At 43.2% G+C, this 17,621-nt stretch overlaps 1 protein-coding gene across 1 annotated transcript in view; it reads right to left on the bottom strand.

The window, feature by feature from the left end:
• NOTCH2 (notch receptor 2) overlaps positions 1–6,128 on the bottom strand; it is a 175,352-nt gene extending 169,224 nt beyond the window's left edge. The window contains exon 1 of the mRNA XM_070467224.1: positions 5,817–6,128. Coding sequence (XP_070323325.1) covers positions 5,817–5,889 — 73 coding nt within the window. The 5' untranslated portion in view covers positions 5,890–6,128. The remainder of the gene's footprint in view (positions 1–5,816) is intronic.
• Between the last annotated feature and the right edge of the window lie 11,493 nt (positions 6,129–17,621).

Genomic DNA, 17,621 nt, shown 5'->3' with positions numbered 1-17,621 from the left:
AGGATATTCTAAGAGGGTCAGAATCACCATGGGACAGATAGAAGGACTAGGTGAATTTTTAAAGTTCCTCCCAACAAATAAGTCAACAAAGAGGAAACTTTCAACTGCCCATTAATTAATAAAAAGAGATAGTATAAAAGGTATAGGTGGGGTCCACCTTTAACTGATCTTTTCAAAGCAGAAAGGACTGTAAAGACACATCTCTGACTCACCATCACCTGTCTTCCAGGATATCCCAAAGCTGGGGCAGGCAGAACAAGAGTCACAGGTGCCATGACCAGGAAGGACCTGCTGCCCGGCTGACCACATGCTGGGCACAGGCCAGGGAAGGGATGCGTGTGACATGGTCTCTGCCCTCAAGGAACAAATTTCATTCTGGAGATAACTCACCCTCTGTGGTTCTCTGAAAAATGTATTTACCATGTGTCACCTTTTGCTTTTTATTGGTGATGGTGATTTTCAATGGAACCCTCTTGGAGGGAAAAAAACAAATATACTAAATGTAAATATCTGCTCAGTCTAGTTCAAGTTTACAATATGCAGCTCACAAGGAAATAAATCTCAAAAAAAAAATCATCTAAACAAATTATTCTCAATTTGGGAATGACATGTACATACTACTAAAGTAGATAACCAATAAGGACCTACTGTAAAGCATAGGGAAACTTGGATCAATATTCTATAATAACCTAAATGGGAAAGGAATCTGAAAAACAAAAGACATTTGTACGGGTATAACTGAATCACTTTACTGTATGCCTGTAACTAGATCATTTTTTATATAATCTTATTTATTAAGTTTTGGCTGTGCTGGGTCTTCATTGCTACACAGACTTCTCTAGTCGCGGAGAACAGGGGCTACTCTCCGGCTGTGACGCATGGGCTTCTCACTGTGACGGCTGCTCTTGTGGAGCACAGGCTCTCGGGCGCACCAGCTCCAGCAGTTGCGGCACATGGGCTCAGAAGTTGTGGCTCCCAGGTTCTAGAGCAGAGGCTCGGTAGTTGGGGTGCACAGGCTTAGCTGCTCTGCAGCATGCAGGATCTTCCTGATCGGGGATCAAACCCGTGTCTCCTGCATTGGCAGGTGAATTCTTTACCACTGAGCCACCAGGGAAGCCCTACACAGCACTGATAATCAGCTATACTCCAATGTAAAAAAGGGTCTTTTTAATTCTAATTCTAAAAATAATATATTCCAAGAGTCCTCAAAATGTCCAAATTACAACAAGGCGTGGCAATTCTGGACAAAATAATAGAAACTGCTGCCATAGTAATACAGTAATACAGGAAGCAGTAGAGGCAACTCAAGTGAGAGGCAGAGGGTGGATGCCAGCATCTTTGAGGTTAAATTCCAAAGTAAAAGTGACCTTTATGAATTGCAGAAGTGATCAGAAAAAAAGAGAGAGAAGAAACCACCACACACACACACAGAAATTCAAAATGGCAAATTTAAATAAAACATCTGGGGAATGGGGAAAATTAAGTTTTCCCCCAAAGGTAAGGTAAGCAATAACTCTCACAAATACTACTTTTTAAAAAAACTGTCTTGAAGTACTGCAGTAGTCCAGAATAACTAAAAGCAATTGTTCAATGAAACAAATGTGTATTGAGTGCCTATCAGATGCCAAGGCACCATACTAGGAACAAGGCTTGTATGTGCTGTGTGCACAAGGTCTCATCCAACTCTTTGCGACCCCATGGTTGGGTGGGGGTATTACAACACATACAAATGAAAAGACACAATTATTTTCCTCAAGAGGCACACTCACAACAAGCACTTGAGGACGTGTGTGTGTGTGCATGAGCTCATTTGTACAAAAGATGGAAGAGGTGTGGAGAGTGGACAGGGCACTAGACCGAGGACCACAGGGGAGAGATTCTTGTCTCAACTTGTCCGTAATGGGCTCAGTGATTATGAACAAAGTGCCTAAGCAAATGGAGGACCAAAGTAGTGGCCCTCCCACAGGATCACAAGACTAATTAACAGCTGACCTGGAGGAAAAATTTTGGTCTTCTGGCTCCTAGACCAGTGAACTTCCCAAAATACAATGCGTATGGCAGACAGATAAAGAAAAGTAGAGGAGAAGAAAACCCTTTGGCTTCAAGTCATCTGCAGAGAAAGGAAAGAAGGAGAATAAGGAAAGAGTGGGAGTGAAATAAAAGGTTCAAGTCGTGCTTCAAGAGATGTCAAGAAAGGAAGCACTTAATAGTGTATGCATCAGGATAATGTAAAATCTGATTATATTCTTATTCAAATCATAGCTTAGAATTTTTTGCTATAAAACCATCAAGGACCAAGTGTCCAAAAATGATACATGTGAATGAAACTTGAAGAAAAATAGATAACAGAGAGGAAAGGGAGGGAGTAGTTTATAATAATATCATGCAAATATATACGAAGCCCTTCTAAAGAGACATGTGGACCCACTGTGCTCAGATGAACAAGAAGAAATAGTACTTATTATAACATATTATTTACTCTACAGCTTTTATGTCACCAATTTCAAAAATCTTTGGGAGTCAGAAGGGTTAAAAACTGGAATGCCTGATTAAGGATAATATGTTAATAATCTGTTAATATGTTAATATTAATAATTATATTATATATAATAATATTAATATTAATATAATTTGCTGATATGTTAATGTGTTAATAATTTCTGGAAATCATTAACATTATTAACATTAAAAAGGAAAGTACCCCAGGTACACACCTGAGGGAGAATAATGAAATATCACTGGGCTCCAACCAAGTTACTGCACTAGAATCACCTGTAAACCCTGAAAAATACAGAATCTCAAAACACGGAATCTCAGACCTACTGTGCCAGAAGCCCTGAGTGTTGAGGCCAAGAGGCAGCCCAGGTGTTGCTGCTACAGCCAGGATGCGGAGCTTTGTTCTATCACAGTGGACCAAGTAAGGAGCGAGACCACTAGGAATGGCATCAGAGAGTGGGAACTAGATCAATGCAAATTTTGTGGGCAAAATAGAATTTCTGCGGGTGTGATATTTTTTAAATGTATTGTAAGGCTGGTCTGAAGCATCCAAGCATATCCCACTGAATTCAAACATTTTCTAAAGGTCCTAAAGTCAGTGACTACAGTTCAGGTGAACCAAAAGTTACTGTTCTAGGCTATAAGCAACTCACAGAAGAGGCAGCAGAGTGGGAATGGCACAGAGATACCAAGAATGTAGGTAGATATTTTTTTAAAAATAAAAAACATCAGGAAAAAGAGAGACTAAAAAAAAATCACTCTCATCCTCCCTCCCCCAAAAGAAATAATAATAAAACAGAAAGAACAAGAAGAAACAATTCTAGGGTAAATTTTATCTTCATCTGAAAGAAAAAACAATTACTCTTTGTGCTTTTTTTTAAAAGAAAGGGAAGAATTCAACTGAGAAATCATCTAGCAGGCAGCAAAACCAGGGAGTGACTTCCCATTGCAAAGCAAAAGAAAACAACGAGCAAGGGGTGGTCTTGGGTAGCTGTTTAGACAATCAGACAGATGGGCTGACAGCTCCTTGCTTCAGGAACTCAGTGATGTTTAAATTAACAACTGGCCACTAGCCAAATACAGGAACACTCAAAAGTTTAAAAGGGTGTGTTATAATTGATACCTTGGCAAAGCACAATGATAATAAATTGAGAAGATTCAACAAGCTTTCACTACTAGACTCTGAAAAGTTTCAAGATCTGTACCAAGAAAAGGGCTTTTTAATCACTTCTATTCCCATGTAGTTTCGCTTCTGAAGAACACCTGTCTAGAAATCAAAATATCTAAACTCTGTCTTTGAGCTAACACTAACAATTAACTTGTCCATCTGAAAGCTAGCTAGTAAGAGCAGTGCCTTACCGGAGCAGAAGTATAGGTCCTAGAATGAGAGAAGCCCTGTGTGTCAGAGTAATCCTATTCCTGACATGTCTTATCATTAAACACTTAATTTAGCAAATCACTTTGCAAACATATTTATTATTCCCTCCAACTCTCTAAAATAAGTGATTTCTGGTTCTCTTTGATAGGTGACGAGATGACAGAACATGAAGATAATTTACTAAAACAAGCTAATGGTAGACCAAGGATTATAATGTTCAGACTAGCCCATTGTTTATACTCCTCTATCCTAAATTTACACTTTACTAAAGCTTTGGCTCAAAGAAAAAGGAAAGGCAAAAATATTATCATGTGTTTTGATTCATCATCATACAGCATCTTGGTCCACTTCTGAAATTCTTAGGGACCCGGAGGTGTATGGACTTTGAACTTTTCAAGAAAGGTTTGGTGTTGAACAATCCAGCACTGTGATAAATAACTTTGGTGTCTTTTCAACATCTGTGATTGGCATGTCAACTGCCTGTTAACAATGTACAAAGAGCAAATCTTTCTAAAGCCCAGCATCTTCATTACTTTCTCTTTGCAAAGAGTCATAGCTCAAGTTCTAGGTTTTTTGGTAAAGGTAAAACTCTTTCTTCAGATTAGGCTAGGAAAAGAAGGGGCCACTTCCAGTTCAACAAACATGCACAAGCCACCATCCCACTGGAAGCAGAGTTCACACACACACACACACACACACACACACACACACACACACACAAATCCTGCCTGCAAAGGACTTTCTGAATACCTTTTGACTGCCACCAGTGTAATATACATCCTCGTAATTAATCCTATTAGTTGGGTAATTTCATTCCCATTTTATTGGTGAGTTCATACAACAGAGCTGGGTTTGAACCCAGGATTACAGCGCAGAGCTCCAAAGCCCAGGTTCTTTCCACGAAACAGTATGGAAAGAAATTTGGATCCTACGATTGTGGGTGGGATGGGTAAGATACGATTGGATTTCCTTTCCTCGATCCAACCGTGTTCTGAAAGACTGTTGCAGATATCCAACCAAAAAGAAGCTCTGGAAGGCAGCACTTTGAATTAACGTATCCACTCTTCTTCACCCGCCCCTGCCCCACCCCCAACCATGCCAAAAGAACAGCCTTAGCTGCTGCCAGGTTGGAGGAGTTGGTGATCGTCACACCACATTCCTGAGGCTGGACACAGACTGAAACTGCGCCCGAGCTCTGCGCCTCGGAAAGAATAACAGCAGTAGAGATTTTTAAATCATGTGGCTCAGCATGCAGCCACACCAGTTTTCCTACTGCTCCTGCCTCCACCTTTCAAAGACTCGAGCCAAACTTTACACATCGGATTCGTGGCGAACCGTGGAACTCAGAGCGTCAGAACTCGGGCGCGCCTCAAAAGCCCGTCCCCATCCAAACCAAACCCACCCATTCACACCGTGGGCCTTCCTTCAGCATTGCTGAGTCTGGCTGCGAAGGTACAAGCCGCTGGGTTGGGACGCCCTGCCCCCGCTCCCTCCACGACAGAATCTGGCATTCCTGCGCTCAGCCCATCGGCTGTCCGCGGCCGGCGATGGTTGTCCCAGGCAGCCCGCCCCCGGCTCTCCCCCAACCCCAGGAAACACGAAGCCAAAGTTTCCCAAATCCCCGAACTCAAGTGCTCCAAGAAAGGGAGTTCCTGAGGCTTGCTGCCCGGCGTCCCTCCGGCCGAGGAGGCGTGTGTGGGACCCAAAGGCGGAGGGGAGCTGCAGGCGGCGAGGGGCGAGGGGGAGGGGGCGCACCCAGGGAGCAGTCCGAGGCTGTCCAAACTTTAGGAACTAAGTGGCCTCACTCCACGCCGACGGCCGAGCCCGGCCTTCTCGCGAAGTGGAGGACGGAAGGGTGGGAATGGTCGCCTCAGGTGGCCGGCCGGGCCAGAGGGGCGTGAGCCGGGGCGCCGGGGACAGCACCCTTCGGTCGGATACTCACCACGCGCCGGGGCCGCGCGGCACAGCCACAGTGCCAGCAGCGCCCACAGCGGAGCGGGGCGCAGGGCGGGCATCTTCTCGGTCGCCTCCTCCTCCGCCGCCGCCGCCTGGGCAGATCCACATGGGGAGGGGGTCCCGACAGGGGAGCCCCCGCTTTCTCCTCCCTTCCTCCTACTTCCGCGGCTCACGGCCTCGCGCGGCGCCCCAAAGCTCAGGCTTCAGTGTCTCCACTCCCTGCACCCCGAGTCCGCCGTTCCTGGGCCGCCGCCACAGCCGCCGCCCGAAGTTTGGCTGAAACTTTCTCGGGTGTGCAGCGAAGCAGCCTCGTGTGTCCTTCCGCCTCGGCCGCCTCCTCCCACCGCAAACCCCGCCCCGCTGTCGCCGCGGCCAGGCCCCGCCGCCTTCGGCACCCAGGGGTTTCCCGCAGGAAGAAGCGCCGGCCCGGGCTGCGCGCGGAGGGATCTACTATGAGTCCTCAGACACCCCTCCAGCCTTGCCAACCCGCGTCGAGTCCGGACGCGCCTTAACTCACTCGGCGCTGGAGAGTCTCCCCGGGCCGGGCCTCTGCCAGGGGTGGTGTTAGGACTCTGAACTTGAATCTCTAGGGTAGTGAACTTTCCGGGAGAGACAGACATCATCCAGCGAGATGGGTATCGCCCACATACAACCGTACATCCACACACTCCCCGGCTAGCTGGAGGAATGCGACAGTGAAGGACCAGTGCTGTCAAAGAAAGCTATGGGAGCAAAAGCGCCAAAGTCCATTTAAAATGAACAGAGTCATCGAATGGGTTGTGTTGCACCCTTCATTCCTTCAGTCAGTCATTCATTTAGCAAACATTTCTTAAGCGCCTTTTTTCGTGTAGCAGTGTGCCTAGTACAGTGGACTGATACTAAAGACACATGATGCACAAGCTAGTTTTGAGGACTGAGACTTTGCTGCTTTTTTCATAGAGGAGCTGGGATGAAAGCAGAATCTTAAAAAGTTAGTAAAATTTGCATAGGATAAGGAGATCAGCTAAGGATATCTCATTGTAAGATGATAATATCTGAAACTTGGAAACAAACTAAATGCCCACCCATGAAGAAATGCATGAATAATGCATGGTATATTTTAAAAATGAAATGCAATACAACAATTGAAAAGACTATATTCATATATAGAGATAAATATGAGGTTTATCTAGAGAGAGAGAGATAAATTGTGAAGTGATAGTTTAAAAAAGCTAACTGCAGAAAGAGATATAAAGAAAAACTATATTATTTATGGATGCATACCATACAGTATATAGTAAAAGAGAAAAGTAACCAAAATAATGCTTACTTTCATGACAGGAAAGTGGGGGATGTGATCAGGTATGGGTACAAGTGGCTTGTTATTGTAAGAAAAGAACTGAAATAAACAAAAAGTTTGTGTGAGCATAGCATTCCAGGGGAGAGCCATCATGAAAGCAAATAAGATAAGAGAATCAGTAGATGAGTCTGGCATTATTAGCAATGACCAGAGTCAAGGAGAGGAGGTTGGGACCAGATTATGCAGGTCCCTGACTGACAAGCGGGGGATGGAGGGTACGGTTATCTCTCAGGTCATAGAAAACCACTGAAGGTTTTTGAACAGGAGTGAGACTTGAAGGAAAGAAAGGTTGCTTGATAATGCTGTGCAAAATTGACTGTCAGGAGCAAAAGGTGAACTGACCCAAGGACCAGTCAGGAGCTTGTGAAACAGTCCAGGCGCGGGGTGATGAAGGCGTGCAGTAAGGTAAATGCCAGAATGGAAAAGAAGGGGGGGAAATGGCAGGGGGGGGGGGCAAACCTCTATTACTAATTGGATGGGGGAATTTATATCCTGTTGGGAAGGGGAATCTTACCCACAGAGCCTCTCCCTGGCTCCTATAGGGAGCTAGACTTCTAAAAATGGTAAATATAAGGTCCTTACTTGACTGGTCTCCAAATCTTGTTCTCCCAGCCCCACTGTGAACTTTACACATTAACAGTATTGAATGACTTGAGATTCCCCCAAACATAACTTCTTCTTTCAGTCTCTGCACCTTCTGTCCCCAGATTTGGAATGACTCTTGTAGCCCCTGTCCCTCTCCCTCTTGGTGAACTTCTAATCATTCATCCTTCAGTCCTAAGAAGGATCTCCAAACACTGTAATGAATTTGTACCCCGAAGACAGTCCCTCCACTGCACTACTTCTTTATCTTCCACTGTTATCTATTTTTTCACATAAGATCATTTGTATTTCTATCTTCTCAACCAGATCGGGAAGTTCTTATGGACAAGGACCATGGCCTTATTCATTCCCAGTATCTATCACATGCAACCCCATGAACTGTATCCCACCAGGCTCCTCTGTCCATGAAATCCTGCAGGCAAGAACACTGGAGTGGGTAGCCATTCCCTTCTCCAGGAGGTCTTCCCAACCCAGGGATCTAACCCTGGTCTCCTGCACTGCAGGCATATTCTTTACTGTCTGAGGCATCAGGGAAGCCCCACATAAGAACTAGAATGTACAATAAAACAATGCCAAACAAGTGTAAGTCAGTGTAATCACAGGTCTGTGAAGTTCCAAACTGGACTTTAATAAGCACTTTATAAAAGAGAAGTGAATGCTATTATTGAAAGTAGGCAGCTTGAGATGCTAGAAACTCTTTTCAAAAATAACATAATTAGTCAAAATAGTTTTGGAATTTCCCTTTTATAAATGTGTTCAGAAAGAGTCGATAACATTACTTTTTAGCTGTTGACCTGTGGGGTTACCAGCTTGAACATTTGTCTTACTCACTAAATACCATTCCTAATGACTTGTCTGTATACAAATTTTCAAAAGCACCTGCAAAGATTAGATTTGTTACTATTAAAATATACCCAGAAGAATGTAAAATAATCACCTCCAAAGGGCAGCTCCAGAAATGACTGTGGCTATGACATTATTAAAATAGATATGTGATTTCTCAATGTGACTGTTTCAAGGAAAGCAATTATTTTGTTCACATATAAATTTTGTTGGATTTTTTGTTGTATTAAACTTATTGCATCGGACCCCATAAGGGCAAAAGTAATACAGAGTAAGTGTTCTGAATGGAAGTTGAAGGCTATGACTGAAGAGGTATTTGAAAGGATGTGTTTTGAAAAAAGCTATGAATATATATTGGTAAAAATGAAACAAAAAGGGAGCTGAAAAATCAAGGGAAGAAACTGGAATCAGCAAAGACTGGGAGATGAGAGCAAGTAAGTTTAACCCATCAACTGACATTTTGGTGAATATTTACCATGGTCCAAATCTTATATGAGGAGTTGAGGGATAAAGAAAGAGAGACAAGTATTAATAACTGACAATATTCAGTGTGACAAGTGGAATGTTGTAGGTTCACAGCTGAGGGACTATGTGTCATGTCCCAGAACAGGGGTGGTCAGGGAAAGATTCCTGGCAGACCTCAATAGCTGGACTAAGAACTGGAGGACCAGAAGATGCATGAGGTGAAGAAGAGACAAGTTCTCATGGTTGGAGGTCTAATCTATATCAAGCACAGGGAATAAGCACAGAGACAGGTGGCCAACAGAGCTGAGAGATTATTCCCTACAGATAAGAACTTAAGACAGGAACTCCAGATGTACAGAAAAGCCCAGCATTGACTCCTAAGACCAGTAACTGCTTAGGTGGGAGAGGAAGGGTAGACCAAGGAATCAGCAGTGACCTCAGTATCTTGAAGTATACTGAGCTATTCCCAGATATAGGAATGACAGGAGAAGGAAAAGGAGGTTTGGTGGAGTAGATAAGTAGGCAAAAGAGCAATGTAGCTGAAGTGAGAAAACTGTTCAGCAGAGTAGCAGCCATGGCTGTTGACTGCTTTAAGGAGAGCTGGGAGGAGCCTGACTGATTCCCAGAAAGGAACTGCGCTGAAATATGCTTTCTGTTACTGGCCTCTCCCCAGAGCTAAACCTAAATTCCACTGTGTGCATTTAGATGATCCGTATCAGAAGCCAGGGGTCTTGTGGTGGTGTCTCCAAACACCACCATCTTGAGGTGCATCTGAGGACCTAAGATGCCAGGATCTACCTGGTGATGTCAACCCAAAATGTATTCAGCAGTTTAATTACTCAACTAGATTGGGGAATGGCCTTCCCCCAAGGACAGTGCTTCTAGTCAAAGCAAATTCTACTGTATAGGAGGAACTGGCAGGAAAATATTCAGGTGATCCTGTAACTAAACAGAGTTACTGCCGTTTCTTAAATTTCTATAACTTGACTGATAGATAGGAAAATGAGACCCCACAAACTTTCATCTGGGGAAAAAACTCAGTCTCCAAGACCAAACTGAAATCTACAGACCATCAGCAGTAGAAAAACATGAATAAAAGCCACCACTAGTTTTGGTTTTGCCAAAACTGAAACTATATATATATGTCTTTACTAATTATAACTCACACATAAAATTGCCTCTCAAGACAAATGCAGAATTAGGCACTTGTTCTCAATTTATTCTCTCAGATCCAATAAGCTGAAAAAAAACCTCAATGGCAGAGATCCTGTGTTATTTGTCTATTTTGCCCCAGTTTGTAGTATAGTAGTTATTGCACATAAGTGCTCAACAATACATGTTTTAAATAAATGTTTAATGAAAAGTATATGTGTATGTATATATATATATATATATGTGTGTGTGTGTGTGTGTGTGTGTGTGTGTGTGTATATATATATATATATGAACTGGGGAGAGGTACAATGTTGGCAGAAAGCTTAGGTGTTTTGGACAATCCAGTGCTGAACTGACTAAACACTATACATGTTGAAGAAAAGATTCTGTAGTACATATCAAGCATAGGTTGATATATCAATCTACTTCATAGCTTGACATATCAAGCTACTCTACACATCTCACCATACAACCCAGGAACCCAGGAATGTGTAATGAAATGTTTGTGGAAGCAGGGATTAAAAGGAAGATTTCTTTGAAAAATAATGCCTTGCATTCGTGCAGTGCTTTAGGCTTTCCAAAACACTTTTAAGTGTATTATCTCATTTGATCCTCAAAGCAGTCGTGGGAAATAGCCAAGCCAGTCATTATTATCCATTTCACAGATGAAGAAACTGATATAGAGCATTTAAGTGTCTTGCCTGAGGTTATAGAAGTAATTGGTGACAGAGCTGAGACAAAAACCCCACTCTTTCTGATTTCTTATTGTCTCATTCCACTATCCCGTCTACAGCCCTGTGAAGCACATCTAACATAATATTTAGGGTGGGGACCTCTGGGCAGAGGTCTGGACACAGCTTCTTATCACTTCCATTTTGGAACAGAACAAGCTGACCTACTTATAACTAGGAAACCTAGGCAAGTGAATGCATTCTTTAGTTTAAAGACATTTTTTGAGAGCCTACCCTCTGCAAAACATGTCCTTGACTCCATGGTAGTGCAGACAGGAATCAGACCCAGTCCCTGTTCTCCAGGGATCACAGTGCAGTGTGGGAGGCCAACATACAGACAACATACGACAGCAGTGATAAAGCGTTATGGGCTATGGGAAAGTAGAGAACAGAGGGATTAATTCTGAGGCTGCTTTCAATTCGTCTTGTCTCTATCCAGCAATATGGAAGTGACCTGAGGTGGCCTATACAACTGGACTGTAAATGGTATAAACATAAGAACCATTTCTTATCCATATTTATAATTCCACAGTAGTCAGTTCTACATCTTGCATGGAATTAGTGTCCAATAAAGACACATTCTGAGAGGTCCATGAGTTTGGCCAAACAAAGGATAAGTTACAGAAGGCAGGAGTTAATCTCAAGATTTAAACTAGCTCTAAGAATTAGGAAGCAGTCAGACCCTTCAACTGCACATAGACCCAAATGGGTAATATAAGAAATTGTAATGTGAGCTCCTTGACATATTTTTCCTCTCTTAGAAATGTGATTATCTCAATTTAATTGATGTCAAGGGAGGAAAATTTAAGATTATCCTTTTATAGTTAAATCTTCTTCATATGTATGCACTATGTACCATATGAAAATATCACCTGTGAAACTTAATTAGCAATCCAAAATTCCCTGCTATCCATGAGATAAGCAGAAAAGTTAGTATGAGAATGCTCACTTTAGAGCATCCCTGACTTAAAATTTTCTTTTAAGTATCAATATTTTATGCTTCAATTTCAAAATGAGTATATACTTTTTATATATAATGATGTAAAAGAGAATTAAACTGTGTGTATCAGCATGTCACCCTAGTTCAAGAAAAGCATAAGTCCACAAATGTGTAATTATCAAACCACAATATTATTGGATGAGTTACAGTTTTTCAGTCACTAAAATGGTTATCCAACTCCAGATATTTGTGAAATGTTAAGGTGTTTGTTCTCATAAGCTGTTCAGTTGTTTCCACCCAGTATTCTTATTTTCTTCCCTCACAATTAGCCAAGAAATTCTTGAGCAGTGAGGTCCAGGCATACAGAAAGTTTCCACCTTGAAGTCTGGAAAAATGTTTTAAACTATCTGAATGCAGCTCACATCCAAGTCCACTAATGTGGGATTCAAAGTAGTTAATAACTAAGTATGAGGACAGGAGCATCGAGAGTAATTCATCAGGAGATAATTAATGGGTGGCAGCAGGTATTTACAATGGAAGTGTACATGGCCTTAACGATGGGGTTTGCTCTGAAAACATTCTAATTAAAAAGGGAAAGAGTAATTTTACAGGAAAGTACAAATCAGTGGTGTGTATGTGTGCTAATGTGTGCAGAGACAGAGGTGGTAATTGCTGGGCTCAGAGCAGGTATCTGTTGCTAAAGATAATGACCTTGTAAATATACTAATAGAGTTTCCAACAAAGCTGAAAGTACATCATTATTATTTGCCAGTGTGGGGTGGACTGTGAACTTGGAATTCAGTAGGTGGATCTGCTGGATACAAACGTTGTTGTTCTTAATTATTCTGACTTCTGTTAAGAACAGTGTAATACGAATACTCTGTTCCCTTGCTCAGACCACAGGCCTAATTGTTTTTCTTTCAAACCACTGACTCTCTCCCTTGTATCACACTTACTGAAAGTTTAAGCAAGAAGAGAAGAACAGATGCTAACAAGACAGAGAATGTTTTCCACATTAGGATCTACATCTGAGTCCAGGAAAGTATACCTCATTGCTGAGAAGAGCCCTGTGGACAGTTTACACATCTGTTGGTTTCTTTTGCAAGATATAGTTAGCTCAAAAGAGCCTTCCTTATTTGAATTCCTATGGTCTGGAATACTTGCCTATCTACTGATGACTATAATTTTAGAGTATTTACTCAAGACAATGGTTGGGGGAATAGACATATTGGTAAGTAAGTGAAGGAGTAGATAGGGTGAACACAAACTGACTTCTGCAAACTCCAAGTGCTGGAATTAGTAGACAAATTTCAAGTTTTGAAAAGGCCAACTTGAACATGCAAGATTTTGTAGAGTTCCTTGCTCGTCCATGACTTGGGGTTTTGAGAAGAAAAGGGAAGTAAGAAGAGTTGAAGAGAAGAAACACAGAACGGAAGAGTGGGAGAGGAAGGTGAAAGAGTGCCCTGGAGTAATATGCACCTGCGTAGAAGTGGGGAAGTAGCACGAACACCAGAAAAAGAACCAATGTGGAGTTCCTCCTTACACAGCCCCCTCTTCCCCCCTCAAGGGCAGGGGTGAAGCCACAGCATCATTCTAGAGGTAAAAGAGAACCTCACTCACGACACCTCCCAGAAGTCCCTCCCAATAACTCAGAGTGCCCCTACTCTAAATCAGTTTCCTCCATCATAAATATTTATAGATAATAATAACAGCAATCATTAGTAATGATAACACCAGTTCACATTTATGGAGCACTTCCTGAGTGTCCGGCCCTGCATCCAGCACTTTACCTGCTTGATTGTTTATAATGCTCCAGCCAGCTTATGAGTAGTCATTATTACTCCTACTTCACAGACAAAGGGGAGTCTGAGAATTTGCCCAGGATCACACCTGCCAAGCAATGGCACCACCCATGTAGCTGACCACCTCCAGTGGCACAAGGTTGACTTCAGCATGGTATATATTCCTGCCCACAAGTCTCTGCCTGAGAGATCCAGTCCCATCTATTGTTCAGACCTCCCACTTAAGAAGTAAATAAGTTGTCCTTGTCTCATTTATTTTAAGCCTGGTCCCCCAAACTTCTTGTGAGACAGAGCTTAATCGTATACCTCCCTTGTACTCCCCTATAGCATGATGCCCAATATCTTGCTTGTCAGCCTCCAACCCTAGGACATCTCAAGGACTTTATTTCCCTGCTTCTGCCTCCCACATAAGAGAAGGTCAGACAATTATGTAGGCTGGTTCCACACGACAACTTTTTATTCTGAAATATTGCTTTCTATGTGTATCTAATAAGAGACAAAGCCAGGAGAGAAAGAACTATTTATTGCCATCTTTTTAAAATTATAAACTATATGAAAGTGAAAGTCATTCACTCGTGTCTGACTCTTTGCCACCCTGTGGACTGTACAGTCCATGGAATTCTCCAGGCCAGAATACTGAAATGGGTAGCCTTTCCCTTCTCCAGGGGATCTTCCCAACCCAGGGATCAAACCCAGGTAAAGAGAGCTATCAGGGAAGTCCAAAACTATATATATATATATATATATAATTAAGGGAAAATCACCTATAATACCACCACTGATAGCATTTTGGTATATTTATTCAGTGGTTCCTTCATATGACTTTTCAAATAGTTATAATCAATCCTGCATTCTCAGCTACTTCACATCCCATAAATCTTTTCCTATGTTGCTACACAGTTGTCATACATCAAGTAACATTGTTATTGTCTGCACAATACTACAGCATTGATGACATATGGAGCTAGAATGCTTTCTATGGTAGTATTGGGATCTGCACCCAGTTATCCATCCTATTACAGAAACAGCCTCTGCAAACAATCCACCCATATTGCTTCCACTGCCAAAGCCAGTGGGGTGAATGGGTGGGCCCTTCAGCAGCTGAAATGAATCAGCCGCTAAGAATCCCTTACTGCTGCTCTCTAACCTCAGTCCATCTGCCTCTGTACCCCTTACCACACCTCTGTGGTTTTACAAGCCTTCACCACTCTCCTCTAGCCTCTTTCTGTTCCCTGTTTCCTTCCCAGCAAAAGGCCTTACTTCCCATTTCACTGTAGACATCTAGCTCAGGCATCACCTTCCCTGTAACTTTCCTAGCCCTCCCCCATTTCTATACTGGCAGGCCATCTGCCAGTATAGAAAAATTCCCCAACCTCTCTCCCTTCAACTCTACAACTTATCTCCTATGCTCCCACCTTTGCTTCCTTTTCTTGTATCTCAGAGGAAAGTCATTACTTCATTCCAGTGCTAATCCTTCTACATTGGCCACTGATTTCATCTTCTTCTGCCTTTTCCAAGACCATGTTGCTGTTCATTATCCATCTGCCCTGCTGTCACTCACATCCATCACTCCCTTTCTCCTGGCTTAATCCCTTCACCCAACAATCTCCTTCCAGCCTTAACTCATGCTTGCACAAGTGTGCAAGGTGAGAAATGGGTCTCTTTCCTTTCACTCCCCAATTTCTTCAAGGAGTCATTTGCCCTTTTCGTTCTTACTTCTTCAACCCACTATAGCTTCTTTTTCCGACATTTACTGAGCATCTACTATGTGAAAACAATGTGGAAATAGAGATGAACAAAACAGTCCCTAGTCCTGAGGGTCTTCCATCTATTGGGGAAGACAGATGGTAAAGCATACACCACAGTGCAATAAGACCAGACAGCTCAGTTTTTGGAAGGATAGCATCCCTAGCAAGGCATCCTTAAAGAAGGGATGGAGAAAGATTTGTTTAGGCTACTGGTTCTCAAGCTTTAGTGTATTCAGAATCACCCAGAGGGCATGTGAAAACAAATTTCTGGATTCCAGTGTTTTGTTTTGGGGGGGGGCAATTTGCATACCTAGTAAGTTCCTAGGTGATACTGATGTTGTTGGTCTGAAGACCATATGTTGTGAACCATTGGCTGAGTAACCTTACTTCTGCATGAATTTTTCTAGTGAAATTACTTGGCGATATCACCAGAGACCTATTGTCAAATCCAGCGAGCTCCTTCTCCATCTCATTCTCCTTGACCACTTTGCACTCTACACAATTGATTTCTTAACGGGTCTCCCAGTTTCCTGTCTCACCTTCTTGCAGTCTATTCACTGCACTGATGCCCACAGGACTATCCAGAATACAAGTATAATTCACACTCTACAGGCTGCCCCAGAAAACCCTGGCATTCCAGCCATACTCACCTCTTCTCCTGCTGCTGCCCCATATGGTACAGCCCATATTCCGGGTACATCAACCTACCAACCAGTTCCCCGACGTGCTGTGGCCCACGTGCCGCTCACCTCTGTGCCTGCACTTCCCTGTTCTTGGCATGACTTTTCTCCCTGCTCTCCTCCAACCAGTCTTCCCCTTGACCTGTGGAATCCTAGCTCAAGGGCTAGCTCCAACATCACCTCCTCTGGGAAGCCTTCCTCAGCTTTGTTGCATCTTTCCCTGAGCCCCTCTACAGTTTATTTCTGCACATTACACGTGTGTGTGTGTGTGTGTGTGTGTGTGTGTGTGCAAAGTTGCTTCAGTCATGTCCGACTCTTTGCGACCCCTTGGACTGTAGCCCACCAGACTCCTCTGTCCTTGGGATTCTCTAGGCAAGAATATTGGAGTGGGTTGCCATGCCCTCCTCCAGGGGATCTTCCCAACCCAGGGGTTGAACCCTCGTCCCTCACATCTCCTGCATTGCCAGGTAGGTTCTTTACCACTAGCGCCACCTGGGAAGCCTGTATTACACATACTGCTTATCAATTAGTTGAATATATGATTACTATTAATATATTGGGACCTACTTAAGTGCACAGTCTGGGTCTATCTTATAATTTTGTTGTTCTCATAGAAGACACTCAGTGTAGGTGTGTGGTGTTGTATGAATGAATGTTGAGTACATAGTACTTGAATAAATAGTGACTGGGGTAGACACTGCCTACCCAGTGGAGCGCAGTAGTAGGCAGGCAGACAGGAGGAGGAGGACATAGAGAGAAACTGTGTTAATGAGCAAGAGTCCAGCATGCCACCTCACAGCCACCTGACCCCATGACTGGGAGGGTGAACCACAGGCTTTTATTCCCCGGGACTCTCTCTCTCTTTGATGACACACTCGTTTGTCAGTTCCATGAACCAGGCAGTTATGCAGCTGCCTCTTTCTTTGAGTAAAAGACTCTCCAGGGGACTTATCCAGACTAAGGAACAACATCTGTGGAGACGGAGCAGGAAGCAGTTTGGTTGTTTGGCTTGGTGATCACACCACGAGCAGTCAGCCATTTGCTTTTCATTCCAGTCCCACTGCTGACGGAATGCTAAAGAGTCTCCACCTTCAGAGAGCACAGCTCCCCTCCACGCTTCCCATTTCCCCTCTCTCTCACTCTCTCTCTCTCTCTCTCTCTCCCCCACCTCCTCCTCCTTACTTCCCCTACTCCTGTAAATTCTGGCTGCGAGGTGACCAGATCCTGCAGAAATAAAACAGGCCTGGTTTTCAGTGGGACCAGGCTGCATTCTCCTCATTCTCTAATGATGCCATGAGGTTAAGAAACCACTGAGCAGCTAATGAGCTCAGAACACCCATGCTTTTTGTCACCTAGCCTTTCCCCATCTCCACACAGATCTTCCTATGAGAGCAGCCATTTACTTAGTGACTCCTATATGTAGGAGGAGGTGTTTTACATACATGATCTAATTAGAGCCTCACAACTTTCCTGCAAGGCAGGTAT

The sequence above is a fragment of the Odocoileus virginianus genome, chromosome 5 (genome assembly GCF_023699985.2).
Source record: "Odocoileus virginianus isolate 20LAN1187 ecotype Illinois chromosome 5, Ovbor_1.2, whole genome shotgun sequence".
NCBI classification, from domain to species: domain Eukaryota; kingdom Metazoa; phylum Chordata; class Mammalia; order Artiodactyla; family Cervidae; genus Odocoileus; species Odocoileus virginianus.
Note: the sequence above shows the minus strand (reverse complement) of the source record. Positions and strands in the feature narration are given on the sequence as shown.